Raw genomic sequence first — 17,747 nt, forward strand, 5'->3', positions numbered from 1 at the left:
TCCTTCAGCATTGGGGTTCAGTCTGTCAAAATGGGGCTCACTATGGTCTTTCAGAATCCATTCTATGTTGCCTACATAGATAATCTGTGAGCTGAGTTAAAGCATGTTCTATTATTGAGCATTTTGAGATTGTTCCAGGATTTGAAAATTTTAGATTACTTTGGTTTCTTGGAGTTAGTTAATGCATACCACAGCTTTCCTTTCCTTGAAAAACACATTTGAGCCAAAGTGGCTTTAGGGAAGTGTTTTATGCTTTAATAAGTTTGGGAAAAGGAGATAAATTCATCTAGTCATAGTAGCATAGTAAATCTTGTTGAAAGGAACCACTTTCTAAACGACACAGCTATAATTTCATTCCAGCTGATATTGTGGACTTGAAACATTTCACTCTACTTTTTTGTCTCATAAAGAAGTTTCCATTTGGGTTATTTGTACAGATCAACAGATAAAAGCTTATGTACTAGAGCAGAAACAGCTCTGTTAAACGTCTCTCTTGTCCATGCCAAAAAGTTTCCTTCTTCAGGACCATGGACCTTCCTGAGGAACATATACACATTTCCCTAAAGAATCCTTAGGCTGTGATATATTTTTGAGTTAAATTGTTATTATTTATAGAAAAGTTTTTTATGTCCACCATGGATGCACATCAAAGTTTATATAGCATTCATCTCCATGGCAGGTGCTTTATCTTACTGATTATTTTGGCAGAAAACATACCAAAAATCTCCCTGTGAGAAATAAAAACAAAACCCTACCCTCCAAAAATAGAAAAAAGCCACAATTCTTCAGATCCCCTTTGGACCTGTGGGTGAAGCTTATAAACCGTCTTGGAGTCCATTTAATGCCTGTGAGTCTGGCTGAAGCTCAGAGAATGGGCTGGAGACAGGATGGTCTACAAATAGAGGAGCTAGGATTTCTGAGTTGGGTTTGAGCTGCCATCTGTGAAAGTTTCTATATTACTTCCCCATGTGCCTTGTTTTATCCTCTCAAAAAATAAAAGTTTTATCATCTAAGGATGTAAAATATAAAAGCACCTTGGAGGCATCTTGTCCATCATTCAGCCCTTCATTTTACAGACAAGGAAAATTAAGGCTGGGGAAGTTAAGTGACTCCCCAAATCCACGGAGCGAGGAAGTGGCAGAGCGGGGAGAGTCACTGCAGATTCCAGACTTTCTTCCCATATGTCATTTTCCAGCCCCTTCGATATCTGCTTTCTAAAGCACTGTATAAATTAAGATGTTTTTATAACTGCATTAGCTTACTATTGCTTTGTAACAGATCACCCCAATCTTAGCACCCAAAAGCAACACTCATTTATCAGCTCCCAGTTCTGTTGGCCGGAAGTCTGGACAGGGCGTAACTAGGTCCTCTGCTTAGGGTCTTACAAGGCTGAAATCAAGCCATCAACTGGGCTGTGTTCTGAGCTGGAGCTCAGGTCCTTTTCTTGGCTCATCAACACTGTTGGCAGGATTCGGTTCCTTGTGGTTGTAGGACTGAGGTCCCTGTTCTCCTGCTGGCTGTCAGCCAAGGTTGCTTTAAGCTCCTAGAGGCCACCCTCCACTCTTAGGCATGTGACCCTCTCATTACGTGGCAGCTACTTCTTCAAAGTCAGTAGGATGATCTTTCTCTTCAGGAAAGGCTCAGCCCTCCTTTTAAGGACTCGCCTGATTAGGTCAGACCCACCTTGTGGATTAACTCATAGTCAACTGATTGATAACCTAAGCACAGGAGCCATAACCCATAATATCCATAGGTTCCCCCCCACCATACTCAAGAAGAGGGGATCATACAGGATGTGTGAACGAGGGGACAGGAATCTTGTGATTAGAATTAGAATTCTACTTATAAAACCTTCTACTAAATATTCTACTCATTCAAATACTAGTTTTCCTTTTTTAGCTCCTTTTTCCCTCTGCTGCCTTCCATTGAGCCAGTGAAGAGTCATCTGTCCTACAGAAAACCCAGAAAGGGATGATGAGAGGAGGCGAATTAAGAGCAGTGTGGTGAAAACTTCAAATCCATAAAAATATCTGATTTTCATTAGTTTTACTTATTCTTTGTAGCCTTAAGTGCCAATGGCCTGGGGTAATTCAGAATTACCTATTCAGTCATTACTGAATGGTAAAGAAAAAAATCACCTATCCTTTTGGCAAAATGCTTCTTTTAGTAAAGTTGGCCTGGACTCAGAGATGTTTGATAGGAGCAGCAGCAGCTAGAAGTCAGCGGACAGTTGACGACCAATTGAGGTGCCGTTTCTCTAGCGCCTCCTGTAGGCTGGACACGACTCCCGTGAGCTCACTTAGTTCTCACCACAGTGATCTATTACAATTGGTAGTATAGTCCCCTCCTTTACAGATGAGTAGCCAGCTGTGAAGCAGCAGAGTCAGAATTCAAAGCTCTGTCCGGTTCATTGGTGCTGTCTTGAAGACAGGCTTTCATCTAAGGTCCAAGGTGGAGACTGTGACCCTCAGAGGCTCTCAGACACTTAAGCAAGAGTGGGGAATGGTAGATGGGGCTGAAGAGTTACCAGCAGTCTTTGAGATGGAGGCTATTTTAAGCAATCAAAAACTATCAACTATATAAAGGGACACTCCTTCTCCCTTCCAGAGTTATCATTAGAGTTTTCAGAAATCAAGATGAAGGTTCTACATCATAAACTTATTTTTCTTTATAGAGGAATTTACAGATAAGGGATGAGTTGAACTTCATAATACCTCATTATGATGGTTAATGTGTAACAAGTATTGATATTATTATACAAGTTTTTTTTTTTTAATATGGGCAAATAAGACATAGAGTAGGTCAGCAAGGGGGCTTAAATGGATTTCAGTACACAAAAATATAGTGGTAGAAACCAGCAAGCCTTGTTCTTGAATCCTGCTAACTGTAACTCCGGTTGAACAAGTCAGTTAAGATTGGGCTCATACAGCTGCAGAGCTTGGAAAAGTTGTAATTACTTAGCGAAAGTCCCATTTGCGTTGGAGTAAAACGTTAAATTTGGAAAGATTTCAAAGCCCTTCAACTGCTACTCAATCACTCTGAAGCTGAATTAAATGTAAATTGGGGATTCTTTGAACACATTTATAGTCTATGCATTTTAATATACATATGTCAGATGTGTACTTTATGGAACTAGAGAGATGATTCCTGAGGCATCTTTCCTGCAGAGCAGGGAGACAGGCTTGAAAACAAATAATGATAGTAATAAAGGTGCTGAGCTCAAGAGACATATAAGGAAGACACATGTGCGGCAGCGATTGTGAGGGGAGCATCAGGGGAAAATAGAAAAGGTGAGTTTTGAGTTGGGTCTGCCTGCTAGGCAGAAAAGGGAAAGAAATTCTAGGGAGAAGGAAAAACAGAGTTAAAGGCATAGAAGTAAGAAAAGATACAGTTCAGTGTGACCAGAGTATACCCACTACCCGGGGGAAAAGAAAGGCTGAATATTTATGCAGCACTTGAATTGGGAAGGACCTGACTAACCTCTAAGGAGAAGTTGCAACTTTATAGCAACAGGAATCCATAGAAATGTTACATAAAGGATGACAAGATAATAGCTGTATTTTAGAAGATTAACTCCGGTAGCTGGAAGGAGGATGGCTGGGTGTGAGAATGGAAGCTGAAGCAGTAAGAGGGGTATTTGAAAAATGGTCAGTCAAAGAATGACTGAGGACCCAGCTCAGGGGAGAAGCAAAGGAGACAGGTGATGAGGATTAAAGCTGCTTCAGATAAGAGCGCTGGGACTGGGGCATCAAATGGCTGGAATCGGGGAGGAAAGGAGGATGTGAGGAGAAAAACGAAGGATGACACCTAGTTTCTGATCTTGAACCATGTCTGGTTCGGGGTGGGGGGGCGGGCGGGGGAGAGGGATGGGAATTAACAAACTGGTCAGTTTCAGGTAGTGGAAATTGAGGCTTGGAGTTTAGAAAAAAAAGTATACACACACACATTTGTGAATTATCAAAATTTGATACAGTGGTAGTGAATGATATTTTCCTAGGATTATCATGTAGTGAAGAAAAAGAGTTTTAAATATTGGGCCATGAGCCAGCATTTATGATATACGTAGAAAAAAAAGAAAAAGAATTGGCAAAAAGAGACAGAAAGTTCTGCCACCAAGATATTACTGTGAGTTCCAGGAGGTTTCAAGATGATGTGCGTATCAGTGTCCCCAAGCATAAGGACTAAGGAGGATGACACTTCATATGACAATAAGGAAGGCACTGGTGAATTCCGAGCAGTTCCATGAGATTGGTTGTGAGTTGGGGGAGCAGGTGGTTTCCATGAGCTGAGAAAAAAAGAACTGAAAGTGTTTGGTCATAAAAGGAAAGGAAGGGTTAAGAGAGGATTTTGTTGTTGTTGTTCTGGCTTCTTTGTCAGAACAGGGAAAGATAATGTTCATGGAGAAAACTGGGTAATTGGAGTGACCTGGCATCAGGGATTGTCAGGGCAGATTCAGCAGTAGGACAAGGGAGGGAAAGAATTGGTAATAGTTTAATGAAAGTTTCTCAGGGAAGAGGGAAAAAGTAAATTTTAAAAGAAAACAATGAGTTGAGAAAATATGTATTAAGTTCTTTACCTTGCACTTCTGAGCTAGAAATACTGTATAGTTTTAGTACCCATAATAAACACACACTGATGTAAATCCTAGCACATTGCGGGCTCTCAGGGGTCTACTTATTATTATGAAAATAAAAGGGATAGTGGATTTCCACCTCATTCTGTTAGATGATCTTTTGAAAACCACAACAACTACAACAGGAAAAAAAAAAAAAAAGTTGATGTAATTCCGAAGCAAGATAATTGTCACTTAAGTAAAAGTGACTTTCTCTTCCTACCTACAATACCAGGGCTGGTTTTGGTCAGTCTTGAAGACAGAAGTCCCAGATGGACTGACAGAATTTTTTGTGCCTGAATGTATCTGCTGTATAGGATCTTAAAGAGTTCAGTCTGCTCTAGGACTGAACAAAGATCACTCACAAATACTAATCCAAACATATTTCTTAGACATTCAGTTGAATATCTAGTTTCTGGGATCACCCCCAGAATTCCTCGGGACTCTAAAGAACCCTACATGCTGAGTAAGACCCTAGGCAAGACCAGAGTTTCCTGGACCATTTGAACGAGGCGGTCTCCATCTTGTATTTATGGGAAAGAGCTGGAACAAACACAGTCTTTATGATTAAGCAGAAAAGACAGCATTTTCCATAAGAATGTAATCTTCTGCATGGTTGGTCACCAGTTATTTTTTGGAGGGTCATTTAGTTTCTGTCAAGTTATCTAATTATTCTGCTAAATCATCTTTACAAGATGAATTGCTTTCTTGAGTTGTTAATACTTGTGAAATTCTTTTCCCAAATGAATGAGAAGTGAAAGATATAAATTTTTTAACACACACATACACAAAATTTCCCAAATATCTAGTATGTTGAAAGTTGGTCCGTTGCAAAGGAACTAGAATTCTAGGCTGGGGTCCAGGGGTGGAGATGACTGTAACATTCCACTGAGAACTTCACTTTTGGCTCTGAGCTCAAAACTAAAAATCCCTAGTCAAGTCAGATATATGAAGTATTGGGCTCTAACTTGAACAGGAGCTGGAAAAAAAAAAAAAAAAGGCGGGGAAGGTAGTATTCATAAAGATTTAGTAAGGAGGTTAGAAGGAATTATGTGAAAAAGAAGGAAAAAGAATAATTGTGGTGTTATTACATGCCTAGGCCAGGTACATAACGTTGTGGGTCAGGGTTTCATTCCATACAGACCAGTTATCCTGATGACATTGTGAAGTAATTTCCGATATACTATAATCTGTTTTGGAAATGCTTTCTACCAGGTGTCTCTTCTGGGACATACCAAAGCAGAGTTGATCTGTTAAATTATTCGCACTGTTCAAATATTTGAAGTACTAATTCATCACTCACGACCTTACATTTGTATTTTAACATCATTATACATTTAGCAGGGGTGAATCTTTTCACAATAATGAATAAAGTGACTCTTGAAAGGAAAGATGTTAACCTTGGAGGATCCTGTGGGATGACTCTTAAAAGACACCGAAGCATCTGAATCTCTCTCTGGGCTGTATATTAGATGTTCACAGAATCTGAACCTGATGCATGTATGGACAAATCCCTTTGTTATATGGATATGCGTGATGGGAAGTGAGGAAAATACTAAGGGAGTTAAATCTAAACTCAAAGATAACTGTAAGGTGGTTACTGGGTGCAACTTGCTAAAATGACTATATATGGACTTACCACTAGTGTGTTAAGTGAAAAATAATCCTATGGGAATAGGAAACTTGTATGATGCCAAGGCTAGAAAGGGGTTTTTTAACTCTCTGTTAACAATGCTGTGTTTAAAGGTTTTCATCCATTATCACTTTGTTAGAACAGCCTTGCTAAAACCCAGCTCTTTTATGGGTCTCTCTGACACCTCATACAAATGCAAGGAAGGAAATGGAGCCAATAAATGTAATCTACAGGTGAAATTTGCAGAGGCAATTAAAAAAAAAAAGGTAAGTATTTTCTTGGGATTTTACCATTTCACAGAAGTTATCACCTCACCTCTTAAAGTTTTGAGAAATTATACCTATAAGTCAAGATTCTTATTCTATATGTCCATTCTTAGAAAGGCTTATTCAACAGAAATTATCCCCAAATGTCATGCCTGGTACCATAAGCATCATTATCATTTTAAAATTTGACCAAATAAACATAAGCATACATACATATATGTATGTATAGTCTTATATACATATGAAAGCAATTCTAGTTATCCTCCTTTATTCACCAATTAACAAAATGTATGTAATTGGCTATGATGAAACAGGCACAGTGCTAGAGATACAACATAGAACATGAAATAGTCAGTCTTTGTCCTCAAAAAATTTAATGTCCAGTGGGAACAGATCATTGTATAAGAAAAACACTGTAAAAAATCATTTAAAAAATCCTTGTAAAAATAAAAATCACACACAAAAAATAATTACAAACTGGAAGAAATGTTCTGAAGGAGGTGTAAAAATGGGATGGGAGATTGAAATCATTTTCAAAGGTAATGGAAAGCCCTTCTAAGCAAATGAAATTCAGTTGGAGCCTGAGCAGTAAGTGGAATTAGGCCAAGTGTGGTAAATTCACGCAGAGGAAACAGTAAGTGCAAAGGCACTGAGGCTGGAAAGAATGACAAGTATTAGAGGCATGTTGCAAAGAAGCCTTCATGCATGAGGCATAGAGAGGGAGGGATGAAGCGTAGTGAGATCAGGCTGGAGTTAGGCACAGGCTAGCCCTACAAGGACACTGGGTATGGTTCTGGGAAGCAAAGGATGGCTGGGTTAAGTCTGCATTTCAAAAAGACTCCTCTGACTGCTGCATGTAGCAAAATAATTGGAGGGAGCAAGAGTCCAGGTGGAAAGCTTTACTATGATCAAAGAAAAGATTAGACGAAGGCTTAAATTTGGGTGGTACTTAGTGATGAGAAATAAAAGGAGACAAGTCAAAATGACAGGATTTGGGGAGGGGTTGGCTGCAGAAAGGAGGTGGCAAAGATGATTGTCAGGGTAGGTGATTGGTAATTGATTGACAGAAATGGTAATATCAGAACCAGCCTTTTTATATTCATCCTGTTCTCTTTAAATTCATTATATGCAAAGCCATTTAGTGCTTACTGCGTGCAAAGTATGGTGCTGAGAATTCTCATGGATAGCGATATGAAAAAAGTGGATAAAAAGGATATATAATCTCCATCTTTTATAGGTTCGCATTCAAATTCAGACAGTGTTTCTCATTTCCAGTAGAGGAAAGAGAAGCAATAACTATACACCCACACACATATGCATTCATACACTCACAAATACAGATGTATACACACATGTATATCTACATATGTATATGTGTATGCATATATGCATGTATATATACATTTGAGGTATTTGCATCACATACACATCTTAAGTATGTGTTGCAAGGGGATGAGAAAGCTAAAGATAAATAATTAGTGTGGAGGTCAGAAAGAGAAATCAAAAAGCTGCATGAGACTGTATTCTTCTTGAAAGAAAATAAAACGTTTCAAAGACTATTAAGTCTTACATCTCCACCCTATTAGAGAAGAGGTTTATGACACTAGGCCTATTTTTCAGATAGTGTCCACAAAAAGAAAGTTGGCACTAGTATTCAGCTGTATAATCCATTTTTAATCTATGATGTATCCCTACAATCATGAGAGTAATCTTATCATTAATAATAATGATAAACAATAATAACAACAATCATTGGTGTGGGATAATGTTTAAAAATCACACAAAGCAGAAGAGTATAAACACAGGCCTCATTTTAGTGTTGTTTGAATGTTACCGTTTTTAGTATTTTTCTTAGGATTCTAAACTCACAATTTGTTATCAAACTGACTCTTCACAGCAGACAGAATATGATTAGTTAAGAATTTTGTTTAATATTTTCCAAATGTACCGGAGCACACGATTTCCAGTTTTGCGTGGGTATCTTGTCGGTCAGAAGCCTTTTGTTTAATGAACTCAGTTTGCGTGTTTATTCTAAGAGTCTAACTAAACATACAGGACAATTGCTGATTAGTGAATTCTTAAAGCTGCTTTCATCTTATTTTCCTTACACTATAGTCTTTGCTTGTTTCAGTTCATTGCAGCTCTATTTAGAATAGCCAGGACATGGAAGCAACCTAAGTGCCCATTGACAGATGAATGGATAAAGATGATGTGGCATGGAATGGAATATTATACAATGGAATATTACTCAGCCATAAAAAAGAAACGAAACTGAGTTATTTGTAGTGAGGTGGATGGACCTAGAGTCTGTCATACAGAGTGAAGTAAGTCAGAAAGAGAAAAATAAATACCACATGCTAACACATATATGGAATCTAAAAAAAATGTGTGTATTCCTTTTGACTGCCCGTTAATGTCTTCTCTTTATAGTGATAGTATGTGAAAGTAGTATCTAATTTCTGAATTAGTATATAATTGTGCAGATAGTGGAATATGCTTGGAATCACTAGAAGTGAATTTGCCATGAAACTAAGGAAGCTTCAGGGCCTCTCACTTCCAAGGCTCCCTTTAACAGCCTTGGATCTAAATTTGTATTTTTAAGTTTGTGTTCTTTCCCTTTAAAAAGATCTCCCAAATCTCATGAGCTTCAGGCCCTGGAAAACTTATCTGGCTCTGCTTTTCATTTGTATTGTAATAATTAATTTGTTTTCATGCCTTTCTCATATTATTTTGGCTTCATGAGAATGGGGCAATTTTTTTTCTTTTTTTCTGTTTCTCTACTGTTGAGCATTTAGTTCAGTAAATGCTTTGTGGATTAGTGAATAAGTCATGCGCCTTTAGTGATCGTGCTGGAGCTGGCTCTGGTGAGGGAGATTTTCTTTTGTATCCATGCATCTTTATTAACAATGAATTTGTTGCAAAGTTTAAAAAAATAATCTATATAAATTATCTTGTTACTTCATTTTTTAAAAGTTAAAGATATCTATTTGCAGAATTTAAAATGAAATTCCCATTACTGTCAGTATGCACAATATTTTGCAAAAATTAAAAAATGTTCACATGTTAATGTTCTTTCACTTTTCGTTTTTTTTTTTCTTTTTAAGATTTTCTTGGAGTATTTTCCAAACGGGAATTCATGAGAGAAAGGGTATATTTGGCCAGCTTTGTGGATTCTAAGAGTGCTTCTAAAAGTTAAGCCTAGCCAAAGAAAAGTGTTAGGGCACAGGACTGCCTTTATTATAAGCTGTCATTTAATATAAGAGCTCCATTTTGTCTTTCTTTATTTCTCAAGTTGCTTATTTATAAATACCCACTCTAGTTTTCAGGAGTTGACATATGTTGACAGGTTGACATATATTACCTGAGAGCTGATATACCCTGTATGATACAGACTCTAAGAGCTGAACAATACATAACAAATTAATAAAACGATACCATGAAAACATGTCATTGTTTCTAAACTGAGGTCAATATTTTGATTTTCAAGAAAGCAAAGAAAGGTTTCCTCCTTTCTCCATCCCTGTTCTGATCATTTCCGAGGATTTATAAAAATGCAAAACAACAACAACAACAACAAATTCATCTGCTACTTCCTGACCATAGAGATGAATAATTTAAGGGCAATTTCAAATTGGGTTTTCCAGCTGGCTTTCTGTTTTATTTGGAAAGAGCTGAAACTTTATTTTTTAATTCCAAAAGACATTTCTGCTTTCTATCCTTCAGTTCTAAAATAATGATGTATCTGGTAACATGTAGTAGTTGTATACTAAGCCCTTACAGGGTCTCATATCCTGGAGAAAAAGTACCCTTTTTGAAAGGGCTCCCCTTTTCTGAGTTTTGCTGTTTTCCTGTTTGTTAAATAGTGGCCCCACCTGGGAAAGCAGAGTTATTTCAACCATCATTCAGTTCCAGTTTACATTAGACTCTGTGGAATATTATAGTGCTATTCAGTATTCATAATCTCCCTGATTTTGCTGTTTTTATGGCCCAGTATAATTGATGTGTGGTGTTCGTTGGAAGGTTATCAGAAGATATTTGGACATCAAATTTTTCAAAATAAATGATGGCACTACTGCTAAGATATCTTTTAACGACTTAACCCACCCAATAGAGTTAGATTCTTATTACAGTACAAATTAAAGGAGAATAAAATCATTCTTAATTTAGGACAGTTTTTAAATAACTGTTTTTGTCCCCCCTCCCTCTCCACATACATAGCAAGAAGGCACCCCAGATTTCACCTTTATCTAAATGGTGGCACTTGGAAAATATACCAAGAAGGCTGTCTGTAGGTAATGGTTCAGTTAGCATTAATCCCGGAGGACGGAAAATCAGGAGCAAATTACTTTTAAAGAGGGCTAAGTAAATTTCACATGTGGGTGGACGGTGCTCACCTCTTCCAGAAAACAACACGTGGGCCTGTCACTGTAAATGAACATTCTGACTTAGCCACAGCTGCCATACATCTATGAGAACGTTTGCTTTACATGATTCTGGATCATTACGCGGTGCTGATTACCCTGGCCTTTCACTGTTGTCCTTCGCAGCAGGGTGCTAACGTTTTCTGGATTTCACTGCTCTTTAGAATTCTCCACCAGAGGGAGGACAAGGGAAGGCGAAGTAGGTTTCACCCGCAGTTCTGAGGTAAGTTTGAATTGGAGAAAGCTAGCACTGACGAATTCAGGACCTCTGGTTCTGTCTCTCCACTTTACCTCCCCGTACTTGCTCTCTCGGCAGAACTGAGTGACTCTAGCTAGTGCAGTAATTTTATTGTCGATCGCTTTCCAACCCAGGTTTTATCAGTTAAGTTACAACCTGAATAATTAAGTTGTAGTGAGAGATACAGTTTAGGAGACCCCCCCCCTCCCCCTTAGCAGAGGCCAGGTTATTATTATTTCTTTTAGGAAAAGCTGAAGATGAGAAGCCTGTCAGGCACGTTGTTAAACACACGAAGGCAGGACACAGACACATCCCAGGAGCAGATCGACGAAGATGGATTTATCTAACCATCTTTACGGTCCCCCGAGCCCTTCCTGTGTATCCACAGCCGCCTTACTCTTCCACCCAGAGTTTTATCTTTGCCCTACGTGCGTGTGGGGTTTTTCACTAAAGAAAGAAAGGACGGAACCCCAAACTCTAATGAGAAAACAGCAGCCGTTCCTCTCCTTCCCACGGGTTCCAGGGCCCTAATTTGGCCGGGCAGGTGTCGGAGCTGCAAAATTTGTCTCCACCATTTTCTCCGCGCTGGAGGGAAGGGACCAGCCCTCCCGGGCGCTGCCTGGCGGGGAAGCGGAGCGAGGGCCCCGGGTCCGGATCCCTTCCTGGGTCTCGGAATCTCCACGGGACGTGCGGTCCGGCTCCCGGCTCCCGCGGGCGCGGCGGCGGCGGCGGCGGCGGCGGCTGCGCGCGGCTTCCAGCGACCCCTGTCGGGGGTGTCCGGCAGCCGCCAAGCGCACCGCCCCCCGCCCAGGCCGGCTCGGGGAGGGAAAGGGGCTGCGCCCGCGAGCGCCGAGCCCAGGCTCCTCCCGGTGGCGTGTCCGCGCCTCGGGGTGGGGGTGTGGCGGGGACGAGGGAGGGGGCGAGGCCAGGGGAGGGCGAGAAGGAGGCGCCAGCCTCCAACCTGCGGGCGGGAGGTGGTTGGCGGTGGGGCAATTGAAAAAGAGCCGGCGAGGAGTTCCCCCCAACTTGTCGAAACTCCGGGCTCGCGCGGAGGGCAGGAGCGGGGTGACTGCGGCTGCCGGGCGACGCAAGCGCTGGCCGGACGGTTATCGCCTCTCCCTCCTCGGGCTGCGAGCGCGCCGGACAGAGGCCGCGACAGGAGCCGACAGCGGCGGGAACCGAGCACTTCCCTGCGCGCAGGAGCCGCCCCGAGAGCGAGCGCGACCGCCGGACGCAGCGACCACCAGTCCCAGGTGGCCCGGACCGCACGCCGCGTCCCCGCGCTCCCCGCCGGCGACAGGAGACGCCCCCCGCGCAGCGCGCGCGCCGCAGCCCGGCCGGTGGTTCTACCCGCCTCCGCCCCCCGCCCTCGAGGGACAAACTTTTCCCAAAGCCGATCCCAGCCCTTGGACCAAACTTGTCGCGCGTCGCCTCCGCCGGGCGCCGTCCGCGCAGAGCGTGCACTTCTCGGGCGAGATGTCGGAGCGCAAAGAAGGCAGAGGCAAGGGGAAGGGCAAGAAGGACCGAGGCTCCGGGAAGAAGCCCGCGCCCGCGGCGGGCGGCCCGAGCCCAGGTGAGTGCGCCGCGCGGCCGGGGCTCCGCGATCTTTCTCCTCCTTCTCTTTCTCCTCCTCAGATGCCGCCGCCTCGCCCTCGCCTGCCTGCGCCCTGCGCTCCGGGCTCCTGGCCCTGCTCCCGGCCGTCCGCGGGGCCGGGCGGTGCTCGCCCTCCGTGGGGCCGCTCCTCACCTGGGCGTCGAGCCCCACCCGGGCGCCAGCAACCCGCGCTCAGGGTGAGGACGGAAGCCGGGACCGCGCCTCCGGAGGACCCGGACGCGCCGCGCTCCCTGGCATGGCCTTTGCCCAGCGCCCCAGAGCCGAGCCCAGCCCGGGAGCGGGACCCGGCGTGCAGGAGCGGAGGCCGGGTGCGCGCGTGTCCAGCGCCAGCAGCGCTTTGCACGGGCCCCGCCTGCCCTCTAGCGAGAAAAGCGAGAACGGGTCTCCCCTCGCAGCGCCTGGCTCGGAAGAACGGGGTGCTCCAGAGAGAACGCGAGCGGTCGCGCGTCGGTGTTTTGGGCCCCGGGGAGGGAGTGTAGGGTCGCGGTGTGCGCGGACGCTCACTCGGATTCAGCCCTGCGGTATCGGAGCTCAGATCAGCTGAGAGGGATTCCTAGAGGTCAGCGAAGCAGATAAAATCCAGCCCAGTGCCAGGAATCAGGTCCCCAAAAAGGTTCTCAAACTTTCGGTTTTGCAGTTCTATTTTTCAGGACCTCTTTGATAAATGTGGTTAATTTATGTTCCCAAGAGATGCCCCAAAGCAAAAGTTCATTTGAACTTTTGAATCCAGTTGCTCACTGGTTATATAATAGAATGAAATGGCAGCTGAGGCTTTCTAGAGACAAGTCTAGTGCGTGATCATGGGTTCACGGACGTGAATGACAGTTTCACCTTCTTTTTCCCTAAGAAGGGCTAATGCTTTCGACACTGTCTTGGAAAGAGGAGGCGCCCCAAATAAATACTTGTTTATGAGTGATTAAGTGAAGAGGATGCTTTAAAAAAAATGGAGGGGAGGGGGAAGAATATAAGGGCTTTTTTCTGCCTCTGCACTTCCCAATTATTAATTGATCCAGAGACCTCAAGGCACTTAGAACATCCCCCAGCACACTTCGTAAAGCATTTTTGAAGAATTAATTCGATGGTATTCTGTTATCTTACAGAAGTATTTGCCCGTTCCTTGCAGGAAGTAAACAAGATTTGCCTAGTCCTCTTACTGGCATCGCTGAGAGCATTTCAGAGCCTGGCTTATTGGCAGAGACCTTAAACAGGTTTTGAGCAAAACAAATTGAACAGAGAGTAATTGTTTGGCCACTGACCATTCCTGTGCGTGCTTCTATGATAGGATTCTGCTGAGCAGATTCACCTTCATTACCCTTCATTAGCTCTCATGAGGGCGTATTGAAATTTTCCTTACTTTCTCCCTGTTTTGGAGATACCCTATCGCATTTTATTCAACAAGGGCTGAAGTGGGGAGCTGGATTAGCAATTTCCCTAAGTGACATTCTCTACTGTCCTCTCGCAGGTTATCTTAGTAAATGAGAGAGCTCTTAGACCTGACCACAGTGGTAAAGTTGTAAAGAGTTATTTGCGGGGCTCTTTAAGTGTTGTCCTGTCCTGCCTGGGAGTACTCTGCCTTCAGACGTTTCTGTGGTCCTCTGGAGGAGGTCTGATGAATTAAGGAGGGGACGGTGGCTTGAAGTAGCATCCCTTTCAGGTAACAGGTCTGCACTTTGTCAAGGCTTCAGGGCATTAATGCCTTACTTAACATAGACATTTCAGATAAGCACCCGTGGTGGGTGGGAGAGATTTTAAGAACCAACAGGCATTTCTGTGCCCTACAGATCTCATCTATTAGGTAGGCAGCTGTGTTGGGACTACCTAATATTCTCTCCTGACACAGCGTCCCAGAGTTTCCTTGGTGACTCTCATTATGCTTTCCAGTCCCACCGCTGTGATTCCCTCTGAACCAGATAGATTGGCATCTTTAAGTGACATTCTCTTGACTCTCTTCCCAGAGAATCTGGAGTGAACTTGGCTCTAGGTTGGTTTTAAAGTGTATCTCTCTTTTCCATCAGGTAGTTGTCTTCCTTGGGGAGGAACTTTTTACCCCCCTCCAGGGCACCTTGTGCTTGTTAAACCCTATAAAGCAGATAAGAATATTTATTCTTCATTTGATTCAAAAACAACGATCAACTTGAAACCTGCTTTAGGTAAAAGCACCTGGCTTTAAATAGTATTGCTTTGAAATCACTGTTTCTTTCCTTCTTGTCATTTCCCTTGTAATGCTGTCAGTGTACTTTTCCTTATCTTAGGAGAGTAAATAACTGAGAGCCATAATGGTTTGTGAGGGAAACCCACACCTCTTTTTCAAGCTTTTTTGCACTCTGTGGTCCTCAGGCATCCTCAAAGGAATGACCTCTAGATGCCATAACTATAGCATCACCACTTGGCATACCGGCTCAAATTAGGGCTTACAGGACACCCATCTCTTAAATAGCTCCTCCATCAGTGCCCTTCAATCCCAGGTTTCACCCCTTTCTTAAAACAGCCGCTGAAACTTTCTGTCCTACACGATGCCCATGCAACAGCCAAGCCTCTTTTCGGAGGTTATAACATTACTTCACGACAGTCAAGGGAGAGAGAAGGCTGAGAGAACTCAGCCCGTCAGCCCCGCTGTGTGCTGTATTATATGCGGAGGCATAAACACATCTGTTGGAGGGATAGCTTTAGGGGAAAAAGATTCCTTTAACTTTCATGCGACACGTGTGACTGGTATGTGATACATACGTAGCTGTGTTTCGTAGCATCGCATTTTTATACTGAATTGCACGCTGTTGTGGCTGCAGATGTTCAACAGAATTATCTGTGTCGCAGTAATGACTCTAATAGTTCTCAGGCCCTTGGGGTCATTGATTTTTCTTCTTTGCTCAAAAAAAAAAGAAAGAAAAAAAGCAACCTCAGCGTAATCCTGGGCTTTGTAACGAGGATCCATGTACCAAGGGTGCTATAACTTCCTGCACCTCCTAGATGCTGGATCTCCCATATCCAGACTTTTCATATTGATTCAGCTCAGCAAACTTTATCTATTGAAGCCTGAATTACAAAACCAGAGCTTCCCCCCCTCCCCCCGCCCATTTGGTATTTGGCTCTAAGCTTCTTCTATGAATCTCTGTTGATGTTTTTCTTTCATTAAAACACTGCAAAGGATTCTTTTTATTTTTATTTTTCCTTTTAAATGACCTGGAACCCATTCATTACCAAGCCTAGCTCAGTTCTAGAACTACTGGGTCTTCCTTCACCCCCGGCAGAAGGGGCGTTTGTCAGTACAAGTGGTGGAAACATCAAAACACTTAGTATCCCAAATGGCTAGAAGCCGGCCATGTGCTTCCCGGGTGACATCACCCACCTGTTTTGTTAACTCAGTGGCTTCCCAGGCTAAAGTGCTTGTCAAACATTCTTGGGTATGAAGTGCCCCGTCACTACCAGGGCAGCGCATGTTTATAGAACAGGAGGAATGTCCAGTGATCTGTTTCAAGCTGGTGACTTGTGACCACTTAGATGATGTAATTATTAAAGACATTAAATACTAATTTTAGAATGAAGCGGGTTTATTTTGGAGAATGATTTTGAAAGAGCGGGAGAAACTTGGGATACCGTTCTCATATCTGCAAAATGAGAAAATGATATGATGGAAAAATGGGAAGAAAAGACCGTAAAGTATGTAAGTAATCAGAAAATATTGAACCAGTATGAGAGCAATGAACACATTACATGCCAGGCACTAGTATTTTATACTTTTAATAAGGGAGTTACTATTTACTAAATATCCTACCATGTTCCAGGCAGTGTAACAGGTGCTTTGTGTGTTTCATCGCCTGTCCTTTAGTACGAAAATGCCTCACTATTACAGGGTACCTGGTACTTAGTGCTACAGCCCGATTGCCTGCATTTAAATCCTAGTTCTGGGGCTTCCCTGGTGGCGCAGTGGTTGAGGGTACGCCTGCCGATGCGGGGGACGCGGGTTCGTGCCCCGGTCCGGGAAGATCCCACATGCCGCGGAGCGGCTGGGCCCGTGGGCCGTGGACGCTGGGCCTGTGCGTCCGGACCCTGTGCTCCACGACGGGAGAGGCCACAACAGTGAGAGGCCCGCGTACCGCAAAAAAAAAAAAAAAAAAAAAAAAAGAAGGTTAAATCCCAGTTCTGCTCCTTACTTGTATAGTCATGGGAAAGTTACTTAATCTCTCCATGCCTGTTTCCTTATTTGTAAAATTGGGATAATAAAATTATTATCATAAAGTTATGCTGAGGCTTAGATGAGATAACAGCAGTAGTAAGTGCCCCATCAATGTTAGCTCTCTTCAGAAAATGATTTAAGACACAGATCTTCCGTGCCTTTGCTAAGATATTTGACACAATTTTCCAAATTTACCTTGTACGGTAAAAAATAATCCAGAGCTGGCCTTATATTAGAGTGAGTATAAATATTAATATGTACTACTTGTAAATAGAGAGAAAAGTGGATAAGTATGTCAAATACCATAACTGCATATAGGTATTATGAAAACAGTCCTGAATTCAGTCTAAATATTGAAAGTAGAGTGAGGTGCAATATCATTTTATCTCTGGCAGAAAAAGGTTGAGGTCTCAAACTTGAGAAGGTTTTGAAACATGAGTCCTTTTCTGGCCACACTGAAGAGTTGATGCTTATATAGAACGCATGCGTAGTCTTTTGGGACTAGTACAAATTGAAAAAGAAAATGTGTATCCACATGCTCTTTGTTATCTTTTTATCAAATGTAAGAGTATATTGCCAACAAGGTTCATAGAATCCAGTGCAGGTGTTTCTAAATATAAACAAAATAATGAAGGTTAAAATCTACATCTTTCATTATCCCCCCCTCCACACACACTAGAATGGCTATAGGTAGTGCTAAAAGTTCTGGAAGTGTGATTCTTAGCAAATCAGTGTTTTATGAGCGTTCTCAAAGTGACAAGTTACATTTGACACTAACGGTATTGATC

The 17,747-nt window shown here is 42.6% G+C and overlaps 1 protein-coding gene across 6 annotated transcripts in view; it reads left to right on the forward strand.

Moving 5' to 3' along the window:
- Nucleotides 1-12,081: 12,081 nt before the first annotated feature.
- LOC111173487 (pro-neuregulin-1, membrane-bound isoform) overlaps nt 12,082-17,747 on the forward strand; it is a 227,125-nt gene continuing 221,459 nt past the window's right edge. For 2 of the 6 annotated variants that reach the window (XM_030762563.2, XM_089903747.1), the window contains exon 1: nt 12,084-12,743. In XM_030762563.2, the coding sequence (XP_030618423.1) occupies nt 12,647-12,743 (97 nt within the window). In that variant the 5' untranslated portion in view covers nt 12,084-12,646. Of the gene's footprint in view, nt 12,744-17,747 lie in introns of all 6 variants that reach the window. The other 4 variants (XM_030762562.2, XM_089903746.1, XM_030762564.2 and 1 more) reach the window with 3 other exon arrangements.

This window comes from Delphinapterus leucas, chromosome 21 (genome assembly GCF_059928025.1).
Source record: "Delphinapterus leucas isolate spDelLeu-1000000601 "Yukka" chromosome 21, BTC_Dleu_Yukka2, whole genome shotgun sequence".
Lineage (NCBI taxonomy): Eukaryota > Metazoa > Chordata > Mammalia > Artiodactyla > Monodontidae > Delphinapterus > Delphinapterus leucas.